This window comes from Brassica napus, chromosome C8 (assembly GCF_020379485.1).
Source record: "Brassica napus cultivar Da-Ae chromosome C8, Da-Ae, whole genome shotgun sequence".
Lineage (NCBI taxonomy): Eukaryota > Viridiplantae > Streptophyta > Magnoliopsida > Brassicales > Brassicaceae > Brassica > Brassica napus.
Window position 1 is genome coordinate 43,824,890 of NC_063451.1, and position 16,551 is coordinate 43,841,440.

At 36.3% G+C, this 16,551-nt stretch overlaps 3 protein-coding genes, 1 non-coding gene and 1 pseudogene across 6 annotated transcripts; 2 read left to right on the forward strand and 3 right to left on the reverse strand.

Annotated features, from left to right (window-relative positions):
• The first annotated feature begins 1,496 nt into the window (after positions 1-1,496).
• Positions 1,497-4,208, forward strand: LOC106415809 (D-ribulose kinase). Of its 2 annotated transcripts, XM_013856606.3 has the most exons (9): positions 1,497-1,708; positions 1,798-2,018; positions 2,228-2,367; positions 2,481-2,733; positions 2,843-2,975; positions 3,057-3,145; positions 3,267-3,544; positions 3,636-3,705; positions 3,853-4,208. In XM_013856606.3, exons 1-9 carry the CDS (start codon positions 1,645-1,647, stop codon positions 4,057-4,059), a joined length of 1,455 nt encoding a protein of 484 aa, XP_013712060.1. In that variant the 5' UTR covers positions 1,497-1,644; the 3' UTR covers positions 4,060-4,208. The 2 variants fall into 2 exon arrangements, with proteins under 2 accessions (XP_013712060.1, XP_013712061.1); XM_013856607.3 differs by lacking the exon at positions 1,497-1,708 and having other exon boundaries at positions 2,224-2,367.
• A 137-nt stretch (positions 4,209-4,345) lies between these two features.
• TRNAP-CGG lies at positions 4,346-4,417 on the reverse strand. The gene has a single exon. It is a non-coding gene; the product is annotated as a tRNA-Pro (tRNA).
• A 184-nt stretch (positions 4,418-4,601) lies between these two features.
• On the reverse strand, positions 4,602-7,700 carry LOC106368819 (annotated as a pseudogene).
• Positions 7,701-9,882: 2,182 nt separating this feature from the next.
• Positions 9,883-12,529, forward strand: LOC106415318 (fructose-bisphosphate aldolase 1, chloroplastic). Its single transcript, XM_013855982.3, has 7 exons — positions 9,883-10,403; positions 10,483-10,752; positions 11,159-11,268; positions 11,413-11,503; positions 11,580-11,718; positions 11,795-11,925; positions 12,007-12,529. The coding sequence occupies exons 1-7, from the start codon at positions 10,227-10,229 to the stop codon at positions 12,283-12,285; spliced, it is 1,197 nt and encodes a 398-aa protein (XP_013711436.1). The 5' UTR covers positions 9,883-10,226; the 3' UTR covers positions 12,286-12,529.
• Positions 12,530-12,927: 398 nt separating this feature from the next.
• LOC106365991 (B-box zinc finger protein 18) lies at positions 12,928-14,432 on the reverse strand. Of its 2 annotated transcripts, none has more exons than XM_048765090.1 (5): positions 14,122-14,432; positions 13,704-13,800; positions 13,512-13,627; positions 13,263-13,439; positions 12,928-13,177 (listed from the first exon to the last, which is right to left on the reverse strand). In XM_048765090.1, exons 1-5 carry the CDS (start codon positions 14,212-14,214, stop codon positions 13,103-13,105), a joined length of 558 nt encoding a protein of 185 aa, XP_048621047.1. In that variant the 5' UTR covers positions 14,215-14,432; the 3' UTR covers positions 12,928-13,102. The 2 variants fall into 2 exon arrangements, with proteins under 2 accessions (XP_048621047.1, XP_013660973.2); XM_013805519.3 differs by having other exon boundaries at positions 12,928-13,183; positions 14,122-14,430.
• Between the last annotated feature and the right edge of the window lie 2,119 nt (positions 14,433-16,551).

The window sequence follows — 16,551 nt, forward strand, 5'->3', positions numbered from 1 at the left end:
ACTGAAATTTAATAATATGACTAAATGAAACGAAACATTGTCCTCAAATACGTATTAAATCCTCACACAAAAGACAAATACCGTATTATGTACTTTAAAATAAATAAACATTTAAAAAATCCAACAGTATGGAGTTATTACAAGCACGTAATATTTCTTTCTGTTTATGCTTATGTTACACATTAAAATGAGTAAGTGGGTCCAGTATAGCTAATATAATAGAGAGAGTGTTTGCTTCTCGAAGCTAAATTAAGTAACAGATGAGTAGTTGTCAGCCCTCCCACTTTTTAAGCTCTACCGCACATCTGCCTCCCTCACGTGTCATGTGGTGTTGTTATTTTTTAATTATAGATTTTGAATTTCGTATTTATGTAGGAACATTATTATTACCCCCATTACTCAATGATAGGAATACAATTCTAAATCAAGACGAAGATTTCAAAAGAGCATTCGCATGTAAATTTCGATATTGGAAAAAGATGGTTCACGGAGAGGGGTGGGGGTTGTCATCATTATGACCTCTGGGCCGCAACTAAATCGGGCCTGTGTGCAGTGGCGGAGGCAAAAATTATTTTTGATGGGGGCAAAGACATCAAACTAAAATATTTAGAATGAGGGCATATAGATTAGTTCTAATAATTTACACTAAATTTTCTAATTTTGTTGGGTTCAATGGCCCCCACCTTACTCTATGTGGCTCCGCCACTGCCTGTGTGGACCCATTTACTGAAAATGGGAAACCAAAACCACACGCATTAATAGAACCGTTCGATCTATGTGAAGAAAACTAATGACTGCTAGGGTCGGAGAGAACGTGCAGCCCAACCGCTTTTTGTTCGAAATTAATCCAAAAAAACACATCAAGGCTATATTATAGTAAAATTACTTACCAGAGAAAAAAAAAATCATGGTTTGAAATAGGCATGGACAAAAAAATCAGAACCGGACCAAAACCCTCAAATACCCGAACGGTTCCTATATTTTTATATCTGAAATAACTGAACCGAACCAGAACCAAATCGAAAACCGAACGGGTACCCGAATATATAAAAATATTAATTATATATACATATAATATAATCAAATATATATTTTTAATTTAAAAATCTGTTAAAAGTATCCGAAAATATTTGAGGATAACTAAAAATTATTATAAAGTATCCGACCTACCTGAAAGTATCCGGATAGTTTTATCTGAAATATCCAAAGTAATCCGAAATTCTTATTTAAATCATCTTAATTATTTGATATTTTACCCTCAATAAACGATATGTTATCCGAATTACTCAAACTATTTGAATTATCCGAACCCGAACCAGAACCAAATGAGAACCGAATATTTTCCCGATAGTTTTTGGTTTCTAGTTTTACTATTCGAACCGAACCAAACCCGAAACTATCCGAACCAAACCAAAAATAGATCAAATAGTAAATGGATTCCCTGGTCCCTTATCCGAACTACCCAAAACCTGAAATTCCCGAACAAACCAATACCCCAAGCCTGGTTAGACTTTGAAATCAAGCAAAGAGCAATCCAACGGTCACGAACTCCCCCTTATCTATGGAGAAGAAAGCAATCAGCCTCAGACACACACACAAAGGAGGAAACGAGAGCCACAGAGAGAGAGAGAGAGAGAGAGAGAGATGCTGATGCTTCGTCAATTTCAGATCTCTTCGTTTGCGCTCTTCCAATCTCCGAAACAACGAGGTACATTGTGCGTCCACTTGATTACTTTCTCGATTTGATTTTGGGAGGAATCTGTCAGAGATGATAATCATGATAATGTTGAATCTCAGAGTGTTGTAGCTCAAGGAGTGTCACTCTAACGAGAACTAGGTTATACAGGAATCGATCTGGTTTGAGAGTTATGGGTGATAGTGTCGATAGGAGTGGTGGCAATGGATTAGAAAAACTGTATCTAGGTATGGATTTTGGAACTTCGGGTGCTCGTTTTACAGTCATTGATGAACAAGGAGTGATTAGAGCTGAAGGCAAAAGAGAGTATCCTCCTTTCATGGTAAAACAAAACAAACTATTTGCTTCTTTTGAGATCTTTAAGAACTGCTCTTACCAAATTCTAAAATGTTCCGGTTAATCGTTCCTTTGCTCTGTATTTAACCTTTGATTTGAGGACTTAAGAATCCATCTACACATCATTAGCCATCTATGCTACTTTAAGAACAAGATATTTATGGGGCTGAGATGGTTTGTTTGTCATCTAGATAGAGGGAAGAAGGTATGGATTGGGTTAGCTCATGGAAAGCAACTCTCTTTTCCTTGCTTGAGGACATTCCAATTACTCTTCGCTCCCTCGTCTCTTCCATTTCCCTTGATGGAACTTCTGCGACTACTCTCATCTTAAACAGGCATGTACCCCCTTTTTCTCTAGTTTATGGTATCCTTTGTTATGTTCATCATTATCACCACAGCAATTATGAAGTCATTGAGGTGTTGTTTAAATTTCCTTTATGTCTAACAGTGAGAGTGGAGAAGTTCTGTGTCAGCCTTTTCTCTACAACCAGAGCTGCCCCGATGCTCTGCCCGAGGTTAAGTCAATAGCGCCAGAGAACCACACTGTTTGCTCTGGCTCCTCCACCTTGTGCAAGCTCGTCTCTTGGTGGAATCTTAAGCTTCCCAACAGAGAATCAGCCATATTGCTGCATCAGGCTGATTGGTTGTTGTGGTTACTTCATGGCAGACTTGGAGTGTCAGATTACAATAATGCCTTGAAGGTAATCATTATCTGCAGCCAGCAGAAGATTTCGATTAGTTCACACTAAATATCAAAACTCTAACAAGAGAATGTCATTCTTTTTTTTTCTGTTTTGGATTTGAGGGCAGGTGGGCTATGATCCTGAGTGTGAATCATACCCATCATGGTTAATAAGTCAGCCTTATTCTCAGCTATTACCTGTGGTGCAATCCCCTGGAACGTCAATAGGCAATCTGAAAGATAGCATTAGAAGGCAATTCGGTAAAAACAAAGATCTTTGCATCTAAGAAACAATCAATGAAACGCAACATAGAGTTTCAGTTTTCCTTTCGGCTTGAACAGGATTTCCTGATGATTGCATTGTCTGCACCGGTACTACTGATAGCATAGCTGCGTTTCTTGCAGCACGGGCGACTGAACCTGGGAAAGCAGTAAGAACTCTGCAATGCTTTCTGAATGTTATTTATTGCTAAGCTACACACTTAACCATTCAAAGTGAATAACTCGGTGCCACATTTTGATGTTTGCCTTTTTTATAATTGCTTCCCAAAGGTAACTTCATTGGGCTCGACCTTAGCCATCAAACTTCTGAGCACCAAAAGGGTGGATGATGCGAGGTATGGAGTCTACAGCCATCGCCTGGATGACAAATGGTTAGTAGGAGGAGCCTCCAACACTGGTGGAGCTATTCTCAGACAGCTCTTCAGTGACGAACAGTTAGAGAGACTGAGCAGAGAAATCAATCCTACGGTTGCATCTACTCTAGATTACTATCCTTTGAAAAGCAGCGGCGAAAGATTTCCCATAGCTGACCCTAACTTGGCTCCCAGGTTTTGTCAGTCTTTCTCATGTTCGCACAGGTCGCTCTGTATATTTAATCTGCGTCGATTCACACTTAAGGTGCATTGTTAAATGTTGCAGATTACTTCCGCGCCCAAGTAGTGATGTTGAATACTTGCATGGTATCTTGGAATCAATCGCACGTATTGAGGTACAAATCGTTTCCCACTTGACTAACGATTCTAGTTTTCTTCACGAGTTATCACTCAGAACAAAATGGTTACAGTGCATTCATTTTAGTCTTCCAGCACCAAAAGTTTCAGTTATTCAAGTAGCTTGGGTTTATGATGCATTACAGGGGAAAGGCTACAAGTTGTTGAAAGAGATGGGAGCAACGGAGGCGGAGGAAGTGTTGACAGCAGGAGGTGGAGCCAAGAACGACAAGTGGATAAAGATAAGGGAGCGAGTGCTTGGTTTGCCTGTGAGCAAAGCCGTCCACACGGAAGCTTCCTATGGAGCTTCTCTTCTTGCGTTGAAGGGCGCAAAACAGAAGATGGGTTTGTGAGAGACAGAACTCATGAGCTTCAAGACTAGAGGATATGTTTCTGCTCTTGTGTGAGAACAGATTTTTTCTTTTTTTTTTTTTGAACGACTTGTGTGAGAACAGATTACTTGTGAATAAAAACACATTTTCAAGAGGATATGTTTCTGCTATCGCGCAATATTAATGGTAGCGACTGTATATGTTGTATGTTACTGAACTTACTGCCGCTGTTTATTGTTATCGTACAAACTTTTTTGGTCTTGTGTGATAAAATGCGCGCCATTTAAAACGTTACAAAAAAGGTTTAGGGGTGTTCCGAGAATCGAACTCGGGACCTCTCGCACCCGAAGCGAGAATCATGCCACTAGACCAAACACCCTTTTGTTTTAATTTCATCAAAACATAGTATTAGAAAGAACAACAGGCATGGCTCCAGCCAACTAATAACTAGTTGAGAACAGATTTGGATAGTATATACTTTTATATACAGGGGAGCCTAAAAGATTGAATGCATGGCCACTTTGTATGACAGATTTTTCCTTTTTCTTTTGGTTCATCAAGAATACAATATCAAATAGAGTTTCATTTGATCAACAACATAATTAGTGAAGCTGTTTTCTATTCCCTTTATACTTTTTCTTGTGAGGTTACATGGTGGACTTTCTAAGCTAAGCAGCTTTCACTTTCTCTGCATATCTGCTTGTATCTTCCGAGTAAAGCACACCGTCCCGCGATAGAAGACGTATGAGGGCTAGAGAAAACCGAGCCTGCAAACAATTCATCTTAAGATTTAAGAAGAGCAAAAGATGCGTGTGTGTGTTATATGGCTTATACTAAAGGTGTAGCATTTTTTACCCATTGGAATCCCACGAGAGCATACCAGCAACCTCTCAACCCAAATCCTCCATTGCTCAGAAGCTTTTAGTCAAATTGTAAACAGTCAATGCAAAGAGGAGAGAGAGTTACATATATATTGTAATTCAGGAGAATAAGGCAAAGAGTGAGAGAGTGAGCTACCATAACTACAAGCCCAGCAACGGCAAAGCATCCAGTCATTGTTAAGCTGATATATCTAAGGTCTCGTCCAGCCTTCATTTTACAACAACAGTTTTAGAAGGAATATCTGAAGTAGACTGAGACACAAAAGTCCAAGCTTACCAGCAATGTGCCTTCAAGACTGTGAGTACTCGGAGTGGCGAACAAAGCAAGAAAATATGGTATTATGACCGTGTGCATCTGTCACGATAAAAAAAAAGTGTTTCAAGATGCCATGTACACATATGAGACAAATTGTAAAAAAAGAAGTAATACCTGGAACGTGACAGCCTTGTCATGTGTAAAGATGCTAGGAAACAGCCATGGAATTGCTGTGCCAATGGTTCCCACTACTATTCCTAATGTAGCGCCGATGATAACCAGTGACTTCAGAAGCATTCTAGCCTACATAAAACAGTAGGCAACTGTAAAAAAAAAAGATGTATCAATGGTTTCAGCTGAGGCAATTTTCACCAATAACGGACTTACTTTAGGCAAATTGCGATTGACTCCAAATAACAACTCAGGCATAAAGGACTGTGCAGTTTGAGAGAGAGGCTCTCCCCAGACCGTACACATGGTATATGTCTGAAGCATAACCTAGAGAGAGAGATCAAAAGAAGTTTAACTTACTCAAATAAAAAAGACATGGTTAGTGGTGAAAAATATACAACAAAAAAAGGGACATATATCACCTGATGAGCAGCTATGACGCTTGTACCCATTGATGTAGCAAAGTAGACAAGGAGCGTATAGAACAAAACCTAAAGGGAAGAAAATAAAAAAACAGACGTATTCAGATATGATAAGAGACAGATCCTTGTTGCAACTGAGTGTCTGTCTACCTTTGACATCATAGTTATAAACACTGGGGCAGCGAGACCAAAGATCATCAAGAGTTCACTTGGAGAAGGAACAGAGAGTGAGAAAGCGCTGTATCCTTTCTTGTTCAATGCGTCCATCATCATATAAGCTGCAACAACCTAAATACATCTCGAATTAACACCATCATATTTGCTAACTTCGATTGGAATCTTTTCAGCTTACTTGTGAGACCATAGTCGCCCATGCTGCACCTGCTATACCGTATCCAAGAAAGGTGCACAAGACAATGTCACCAACGCCGTTTATTGCACTAGCAACTGCTAATGCCTTTAAAGGTCCCCATGAGTCTTTCATACCAAGACTGAGACATAAATTAAAAAAAAAAAGAATGTTAGACCATAACAACAGTGAGATACAGTACTATTAATATCCAGAGGGACCTTGCACTTTGAGCAACCCATCCAATGAGAACAGCTGGCCATGCTAAACCACGAATCTGAGGATTGAAAAAAAGTGCAATTTTAAGATTTACAATGACAAAAAAAAAAGGGTGCATAAAGATAAGAGTATGAACCTGAACATAAGTATTAGCAGCCGGGACAATCTCAGCGTTCTTTGCCCCTGTAAAAGCTGAAAGAAGACTAAAACAGTCAACAGTACTGTTGGTTTACTACTAGTAATGTGATAAGCTAAAGTATATCTTTATGGTACCAGTTAGTGCCCAGGAACCAAACAGCCTTGTGAAGACCATCATCATGAGTCCACAAGCCAAGCCTATGAAAAGCAAGATGGATATCTGATGCTGTACTTCATCTTTATCCTGCAATAAGCACGAGTATACCATTAGGAAGTTGATGAATCAACATTATCTCATTAGGATTTTCATTGTAATAAAAAACTGACCTGACGAGCGAGAGAGGTGGCAACAAGATTTGAAGTGGCAACGGAGAGGAACATGAAAGTATAACACAAATAATCACAGACGACGGTTGCAGGACCTGTTTCATCCAAATACTGTTAGAACATAGCAAAGGGAAGAACGCAATCGCATCAAATGCTTCAGAAGCCTTTAGACATGTCTAATAAAATAGAAATCAAGAGAAAGCTAAAAGCAAGCGATTTTTGATTAAGTTGAAGACAGAAAGGTTAGTGCTTTTCCAGCAGAGATAAACACAAACGGGTCCACTAAGGTAACACATAAGATAAATAAGAGAGAGAGAGTATGTTTTCAGAGAAGCATACCTAAAGCAGCGAGTTCAAGGGAGCTTCCTTGACCAATCACAGCCGTGTCAATGAGACTCATCAAGGGACCACATAGCCAGAGCCCAGCAGCAGGTCCAGTGAACATGACTATCTCTTTCATCTGTCCCCAAATACTCTGATTCGCTATATCATCTACCTTCCCTCCTTCTTCTTCTACTTCTTCTTCTACTTCCACAGAAATTGCATTCTCTACTCCAAGCTCAATCACCTCCTCCTCCGGAATCGACCCATTTCCATTGACTCCACCAACAACAAGCTCCTGATTCGGACTTGAGCAGTTTCTTCTTATACACCTTCTCAAATCCAGAGACTTCGAGCTCCTGAAACTCGGGAGTGTAGGCTTCCACGGCGGTAAGGTAATCGAAGATCGGAATGGTAGCTTGGGGTTAGAAGAAATCGAAGAAACTGTAAAAGTTAGGGCTTTGCATTGAATCTGCATACTTCCTCTTCAAAATTCAGAAGAAGGAAGGTGTGCAGATTAAAAATAAACAATGGCGGCTTGAAAGGCTTCTTCTTCTCAGGCGACTAATAACTGATTAAAAACAACAACAACAACGCACCAACTCCCACCTCTTTTTGTAAGCATTCGGTCTAACGTTGGTACAATTAACCGGTTATCGAAATTGGATTCAAACCAATTGTTTGATTTTTTATTTTTTATTTTTGATATTAAAACGAAGCAAATTTTGACGGCTGAAAGGCAAAGAGGACCAAAAATGATTTAGAAGTATATATATAAAAAGGGAAATTTTTGATAAGGCAATGTGTGACGGTAAACCAGTCCAAGTGTTGTTGTCGTGTCGGAGACAGAGGACAAGGAGATCTTAATATGCATCCGCTAACGAATGGGCCCCCCCTACTATAATGATTCCAAAGCTGGGTAACACGCAATTTGCTAGCAAATGTTTATTTCGTGTTCGTATTTTTCTTTGACGACGAGAAATATAGACTTATGGGCCTTTTTAGTTAAGTTCATTTAAATGAATTTTGTAAACTTCTGGATATTAGGCCCGAGGGTTAAGAAGTGAACGAGCTCCTTGGGAGTTGACACGGCAGCCTATGGATCGTTGATGTAGACTTCACCATATCTGATGAAAATCTCAAAACTTAACCTCAGCCTTTAAAAGTGCTAATAAAAAAACCATTATTTTTTTATTTTTATTTTTAATTATTAATAATCGCCCAAACCGGAAATTGGTTAATGAGGTACAACGGTTAAATCTACAAAAACCATTTTAGATCTCATCACTGCCTCAAAAACTCATCTAAAAATATAAATAACATTATTTTTAGTTAAACTTTTTGTGGACTTTATAGATTTCCATTAAACATGTGGACCGCAGTCTCACTTAAGCTAAGAATTTTTCTATATTAATGGATTATTTTCACTGAAAATTTAGAGAAAAAATTAAAAATATTCCTTCCTCTTTTATTAGGGAAAACATTAAAAAAAAAATGTGATAATAACAATTCTGAGACGTCTTATAAGATAGAAAAAACATATTAATGTATGATTATAGTTCTTGTTTTTATGTATGTTTTAAAAGTCTCTGTCTGGGTAATTAGCATTCAACTAACAACTAGGTGATTTTCCCGCACGGATACAAACATTTACGTAATGATTGAATTAAAACAATTAATAAAAGAATATTCTTTGTTTATAACTTTTAAGTTAATTTTTAATCTCTATTTGAAATATCAATTTGTTATGTATTATTATGTTTCCGTCTTAATTGGATATATGATTTCACATATAGTATTTTGTATAGTTTCAAATATTTATTTTTGTGTTAAATTATATCTATTATTCTAAATTAAAAAAAATGATTTTTTAATTATATTAAAATTGGACTATTATTTTCTTAATTTCATGTAGTTAAGTTCATTTTCTTACATTTGTAAATATATTGGTGTTTTTTGTATAAATGGGTATATATTATTTTAGAAAATAGGAAACATAAATATTAAATCAGAATTGCATTAATAAACATAACTTGTAATATTTTGAAAATTCATACAACGGAACACTACTACACATTAAATCTTAATAATTGTTTGATTTGATTTTTCATAATTTAGTAAATTGAATTGTATCGATTTTCTAGTCAGAATATTTTTTTTTTTACAATTAAACTAAAATAAACTCATCTTGTTACTTTTATCTTAGGATGACAAATATATTTTTTAAGATTGTGTATAATTTTCTATATGTTGTTTTCCATAAAATTAAAAAACTGAAGTGTCAATGAATTTTGTAATGAAAATTCTAATTGTTCAAACAAAAATATATTGATAAATAAGAAATACTATATATATTGTTGTAGCCTCACGTTATAAAATATTTATTTGGTTTTAAAATAACCATAAGATATAAAAAAATTTGGAAAAAATAATATATTAAATAATCATTTATGTTATATTTATTATTATTAGATCAAAATATATTTATAATAAAAATATTATTATCTTTTAGAAAAATATATCTGAATTATTATATTTTTAAGTTTTTGTGAAGTTATTTATATATATATATATATTTATAAGTATAAATTTTTAAAAGTTATTGACTTTTTTTATTTTTGTTGTAGGAAACATAAAGAATAAAAAACAAAATTCGTTTTTGTATAAATTTATATGTTTATATTTTATAATTTTTTCTTTTTATTATTTATGTGTTTCAATAAAAAGGAAAATTACATTAAAAAGTTACTCACAGTTTTATTAAGGAAAAAGAAACATAGATAATTGTTATTAATGGAAATCACTAATAATAATACAAATGAAAATCACTAATAATATTTTTAATTCATTAAGGGTGTAAGTGTAATAAACCACCGTGAAAGTTAACGTGAATGCATACACTTGAAAGTTAACGTGAATGCAATACCTAAGAAACTGACTTAATATATTATCGTCCACCTGGCAAATCCTCGTCAGCCGGTTCACGAGAACCTCAATTTCCCCATCTTTGTGTCCTATATAACCACTGAAAACGCATTATGATTGTTGGGAGCGTGTTTAACAGTCTCAAATAGTCTAACCAGAAGAAGAAGATCATAGCAACAATGGCTTCAAGCTCTGCGTCTCTTCTCAAAGCCTCACCGGTGAAATCTGATTGGGTTAAGGGACAGAGTCTCCTCATCCGTCAACCATCCTCAGTCGCAGCTATCCGCAGCAACGCAGCACCTTCCGCTCTCACCGTCCGTGCGGCCTCTTACGCCGACGAGCTCGTCAAAACAGCTGTAATCATCATATCAGAAATAATATTCTCTAAATATTTATTTTATCCATTCGTTCAGTTGTTAATATGATTGGTGGCAGAAAACAATCGCGTCCCCGGGACGCGGAATATTGGCGATGGACGAGTCAAACGCGACTTGCGGGAAGCGTTTGGCGTCGATCGGGCTAGAGAACACGGAGGCTAACCGTCAGGCTTACCGGACGCTGCTTGTGTCAGCTCCGGGATTGGGACAGTACATCTCCGGAGCTATCCTCTTCGAGGAAACTCTCTACCAGTCCACCGTTGACGGCAAGAAAATGGTCGATGTTCTGGTCGACCAGAACATAGTCCCTGGCATCAAAGTCGACAAGGTACTACTATACCTACTACTGTATATCACTAACCTAGGTTTAGCCTTTAGGCATTTCGGTTCGGTTCTGTCTCGTTTCGAAAATTCAAAAGTTTCGGTTCGGTATAACCTTACCGAGTATGAATGAAACTTGCTTCGGTTCGGGTCGATTTATTCATTATAATTATCATCATCGGTCTGCACTTTACTAACAAATTTCGGTTTAGTTTTGATCAAGTTCGAATTGGTATGTTGGTTCGGTTTAGGTTTGGTCTCGTCAGTAAATTTTAACTTGGTATTGAAATGAATTTGTTTTGGTTGGCTTGTTTGTTTGTTTGTTCAGATTAATTTGTTGAAACGAAAAAATGTTGAAGTTTGAATGGAAGTGTGATGATGAAAGTGGCTAATGAGTTTTGTTATATGAACAGGGTTTGGTGCCGCTTGTTGGGTCTAACGACGAGTCATGGTGCCAAGGACTCGACGGTTTGGCCTCTCGTACCGCTGCTTACTACCAACAAGGTGCTCGTTTCGCCAAATGGTACGTTCGTATTCTCTGATTACACAGAGACTTGGTTACATTTTATGCCATATTGGAAGTAAAAAAAATAGTGGTTTGATTGGGACTCTCATGTATTATTATTATTATTATTATTATTATTATTATTATTATTATTATTATTAGGCGTACTGTTGTGAGCATTCCAAATGGACCCTCTGCTTTGGCTGTTCAAGAAGCAGCTTGGGGACTTGCCCGCTATGCAGCTATCTCTCAGGTACAAATACATTTCTAAATCCGCTGTTTCTCATCTACATCGCTGTATATACTTATTATGGTTTTGCGTTCTGCAGGACAGCGGTCTGGTACCCATTGTGGAGCCGGAGATTCTGTTGGACGGAGAACACAACATTGACAGGACATACGAGGTTGCAGAGAAGGTCTGGGCTGAGGTCTTCTTCTACCTCGCTCAGAACAACGTCATGTTCGAAGGTAACACTTTAAACGAAGTTTGTTTTAAAATTGATGATCAAGGCGCAAGTAAACAATGCAATACTTTTGACGACAGGCATCCTCCTGAAGCCGAGCATGGTTACTCCTGGTGCTGAGTCCAAAGACAGAGCTACTCCCGAGAAAGTTGCTTCCTACACTCTCAAGCTCCTTCGCAACAGAATCCCTCCCGCTGTTCCCGGAATCATGGTATGTTTTTCTTTTTTCTTGCAGCTCAAGAAACTAAACAAGATTTAGAACCAGTGATTAATCGATGTTATTTCATCGCAGTTCCTGTCCGGTGGACAGTCCGAGTTGGAGGCGACTTTGAACCTGAACGCAATGAACCAAGGACCGAACCCGTGGCACGTGTCCTTCTCCTACGCACGTGCATTGCAGAACACTTGCTTGAAGACATGGGGAGGCAGAGAAGAGAACGTGAAAGCGGCTCAGGAGACACTCTTGACCCGTGCCAAAGCCAATTCGCTGGCTCAGCTCGGGAAATACACAGGAGAAGGTGAGTCCGAGGACGCCAAGGAGGGTATGTTCGTAAAAGGCTACACCTACTAAGCTGTTCCGTTTATCAAAACTCAAAACTTGAGCGTGATTGTGGTGTTTTGAGTAATATTATAATACTCTTCTTATGCGACTAAGTTTTGTTTCCTTATCGTTAGTATGATCGTTTGGTACCACCTCGTTACTACTAATAATTGAGTTGCGTCTGCTCTAATTGTAAGACGCACTCAAAATCTCTGGCTTTGCTAGCTAGTTATGAAACTATTGTATAATGATAAAGACGTTATGCTTGTCTATCTTTTTTCTCTGTGTCTAGAGCCCATGAACCACAGCAGCTATTACAAGAAAATGCATGTGCTTTCAATGGGCTTCACCTAATGGGAGATTGCAGCCGAAAGGCATGTGCTTTTAATGGCTGTACGGCCCTGTACCTAAAGAGTGAGATCAGATATGAATAAATGGTTCACGATGATCTCTTAACTCAGAGCCACCAACGCATGTGCTTTAATGGCTACAACCTACCGAAATAGTTATCAAGATTCCAGTACTTTCTCTATCAAAGTGGTGTTCTGAATGTGACAGTTTTCTTAACAGAGACTTTCATAGTTTCATTGAGACATTAACTATGATGAGTCGTTTATACACAATCTCTTCTAAGCTTTGTTATCTAATCAACCAATCCGCAAAAGAAAGAAAAACAGAGAAGCGATCCAGATTTTTTTTTAATAAAAAAGCTTATTTGTTTCAGATCTTTTATCTTTATCTTTTAAGCTAATTTCTTCAAAAACAAAAAAAAAAAAACATAATGCACAATACTGATAGTGTTCTTGCATGCCTACATACTTCTTACTTGATCTTAGTGTATCTCTGATCACTCTCTTTTAAACGTTCCAACAGGTACAACGCCTACAGGCTCATGGTTGTTTGTGCTATTTACATCGATACCCTGCTCCTTGAAAATAGAAAGAAAAACAGTTTAGACTTAGACACCGTATAGAATAGTTGAGAGCCAAGATTAGAGAGACACGTACTTGGTGATTTGATCCAGGCTCGTGTACTCTTTGAGGGTTGGAGTTAAGATCAATCATATTATGATCACCATTCCCATTTGATTCTTGACCTCGACCTGATGAGGAGACCTTTTGACGGTTTGCTTCCTGACACCTTAGTCCCAGATCATCGGCGTGGTTAGGCTTATCACCTGGAAACTACAGAACACACACACATTGTAGAGGAAACACACACTCAAGATCACATTTATAAAGAAGCGGATTCCAAACCTCAATCCTCTGTCTTAGCAATAGAAAGCGCCTGTGAGTTCTCTTGCCGCCAACATGAACAACCATGTCGCATTGTAGACAAAGAGAAGTACCGTCTATCTCACAGTAAAAGAAGGCTGTATAAAAAGAAAAAAAAAACACCTCATAAAAAAAAGAAACTTTCTTTTACTAAACACGAAAGTGGAAGCATACCAGGTGCATTTTCGCATATGTCACAGCTTGGCGCATTGCTGGGATCAGCCAAACCTACACGGACATGTCGGCTAGCTAGCTTGTTGCACATATGAACCTGAAGACAAGTAACAAAATTTATATGATCCGTAAATCTCTTCCTGTTGTAATAGAGTGTGTTTCACCACAGATAATGCTCAAAGAAAATTTAACATTTCTTTTGAATCAAATTTATCATTTTATTCAAAAAAAAAATACTCAAAAAAAATGCAAGTTCTGAAGACATACATACATAACAAGATGAAGTTACTCGATAACAATGTAAAGACAACTAAACAACAACTTTTTTGCCCATAATAATAAAGTCAAAACTTTTTTGCATTGGTCGAGAAAAAATAAACTGTAAACTAAGAGTTTTTCAGACAAGTGGGTATATTACTTTTTCGTCGCAGGAGCAACAGAGGGCAGCTTCGTCGGCGGCGCAGAAGACTATTGCGGCGGCGCTCTCACAGGCATCGCACAAAATACGCATGTTTTCTTCTTATTTTTTCTTTCGAGCTCGCGATTCTAGCTATGTTTGGACAGTGAAGAACACTTTGAAAGTTAGCATCTTTTTGCGAAACCCATATTTTGATTGTTGACCCGGGGAAGAAACAAGATTTGTAGGATGAATGAAGATTTAAGTTATGAATCAATCTCTTTCCTTCTTTAAAATATCGAAGAGACGGAGAGCAGCTGTCTATAAATTATGATGGATCTCCACACGCTGAAAGTAGATATTTTATGTATACTCGCCCTCTCTCCCGTTTACTTCATTTTTTCTGTGGTTGATATTTTTTTTTCTTTTTTACCAGCGAAATCAAAATACTTATTTATTTATTTATAATTTTTTCCAACAATTGTTAAATTATAATTATTTTGAAATAAACAACTATTTAGAAAAGCAAATCATAGAACATAACATATTATAAACCATAGCAGAAAGAATACTTCAAACATTTTTTACTTTTATTTACCATTCCATTTTTTGTTTTTGTGATATACGGTGCCGTGCGAAGGTCTACCGGAACTTGAGGCAAAAATAAAAATGGGATCTTTTAACCAAAATTTATGTTTTAATAAAAATATAATGTATAGTTAAAGAAAAATTAGCAGTATTATGATTTAAATTAGTAAAGATCAAGAAAAAATAATCACTTAAAAGAACTAGTGAGTCTTATGATTTATAATTAGCTCTGTAATAAACAAATAACTCTACCATAGTATAAGTTAGTATGAGATGTTAACTTAATAAAGACAAAAAAACTAAAAACACTAGAAAAATAAATTAATGACAGAGGTCTATACATGAAAAAACATATACATGAATGCAAGAAGAGATGGTGATGATTAAATAAAAAGAGACAAAATACATATAGATCATGTAGGATAATGCGTAAGAAATAAGATATACAACTTAAAAATATATATACACTGAAACCTCTATAAATTAATAATGTTGGGACTACACCAAAAGTATAATTTTTTTATTAATTTATAGAAATATTAATTTATCGATATACTAATTGAACCAAAAACTCGATTTGGGACTATAAAATTATATTATTTTATAGAGATTTTTAGTGTATATTAATTTATAAAATATTAATTTAAAGAGGTTATACTGTATATAGATCATGTATAAGTAGTTGAAATTTATTTTCTTTTTCTATTTAGGAATTTTGATATCACAAAAGGGATTTTTCTTTCTGATTTCAAAAAATTGACAATAAAAACAAAATATTTTTTCTGATAAAGGAAAGAAGAGCAACTGTAGGAGTTCGAACTTCAGTCGATAAGATAATCATAATGTGTTTAATAAGACTACTATGCTACACAAGATTATTGAAAATTTGAGACTTTAAAATGTCTATATATTTTGGGGGTCTTTTTGGTAACAAACGAAGCGCGCCTCTAGTAATATATTGGATCGTAAAATTTGATTTTTAAAATTTTATTGAAATTCTTTCAAATGATAGTAAAACCCGGTCACTAAGATCACATAAAAATATCATGTAGTAATTATAAGATGAGAAAATTAGTAAACAAGTTTTTCTAGTTTCCCAAAATTAAAGCACTCATCATTACACATAGTGAAACCACGGACCAAATACACAGAGGTAAAAAACCTATTAGTAGTGGATAGTGGGAGAAGTTATATAACTTATGTTTTACAGGATATAAATTTGATTCAAGTGCATAACATATAATGATATAATTTGATAAATAATTGAAAGGTCAGACGTAAGGACAAAAAGAAAAACGAATCTAAGCTCAGGGTCGGAATTAGGGACCCAATGGTAAATGAGAAACTTCAGTAGACAAAAGACTCGCAAGTGCTGTCTCCTTTGTTTTATAGAATGTTCGAGTTCGTCTCTTCTCGTCCATGGAAATGTCTCTATGTCAATTCCAATTTGTTTTTTAATTATCTGAACAGAAATATAGTGTTGTACGATTGGTTAGATTTAGGTAATAACAGTGAAAAATATTAGTATGAGGAAAAATAAGGACCACACAAGAAATTGAAAACAGAAGGAAGGACGGTAGGGCCAAAACTGTCGACAGCCATTGAAATCATTGGTGGTGACGAAGTAATTGTCGTTTCTAAGTTAGCAGGCTTTGTTTTTTTTTCCAGTTTTCCTGTTATGTCCCGATATTCGATTTTGACTAAATTCTAAAAACCAATCTACTAGAAAGATTTTTTCTGTTTGCGTCGGCGTAGATATTTATAGAGTTTAATACTTTTATATTCGGAATGGCCATCATATTTCATTTATCATATAATAGATTGTGATAATATTATTGACGGAGTCAAACTGGATAAAAGAAA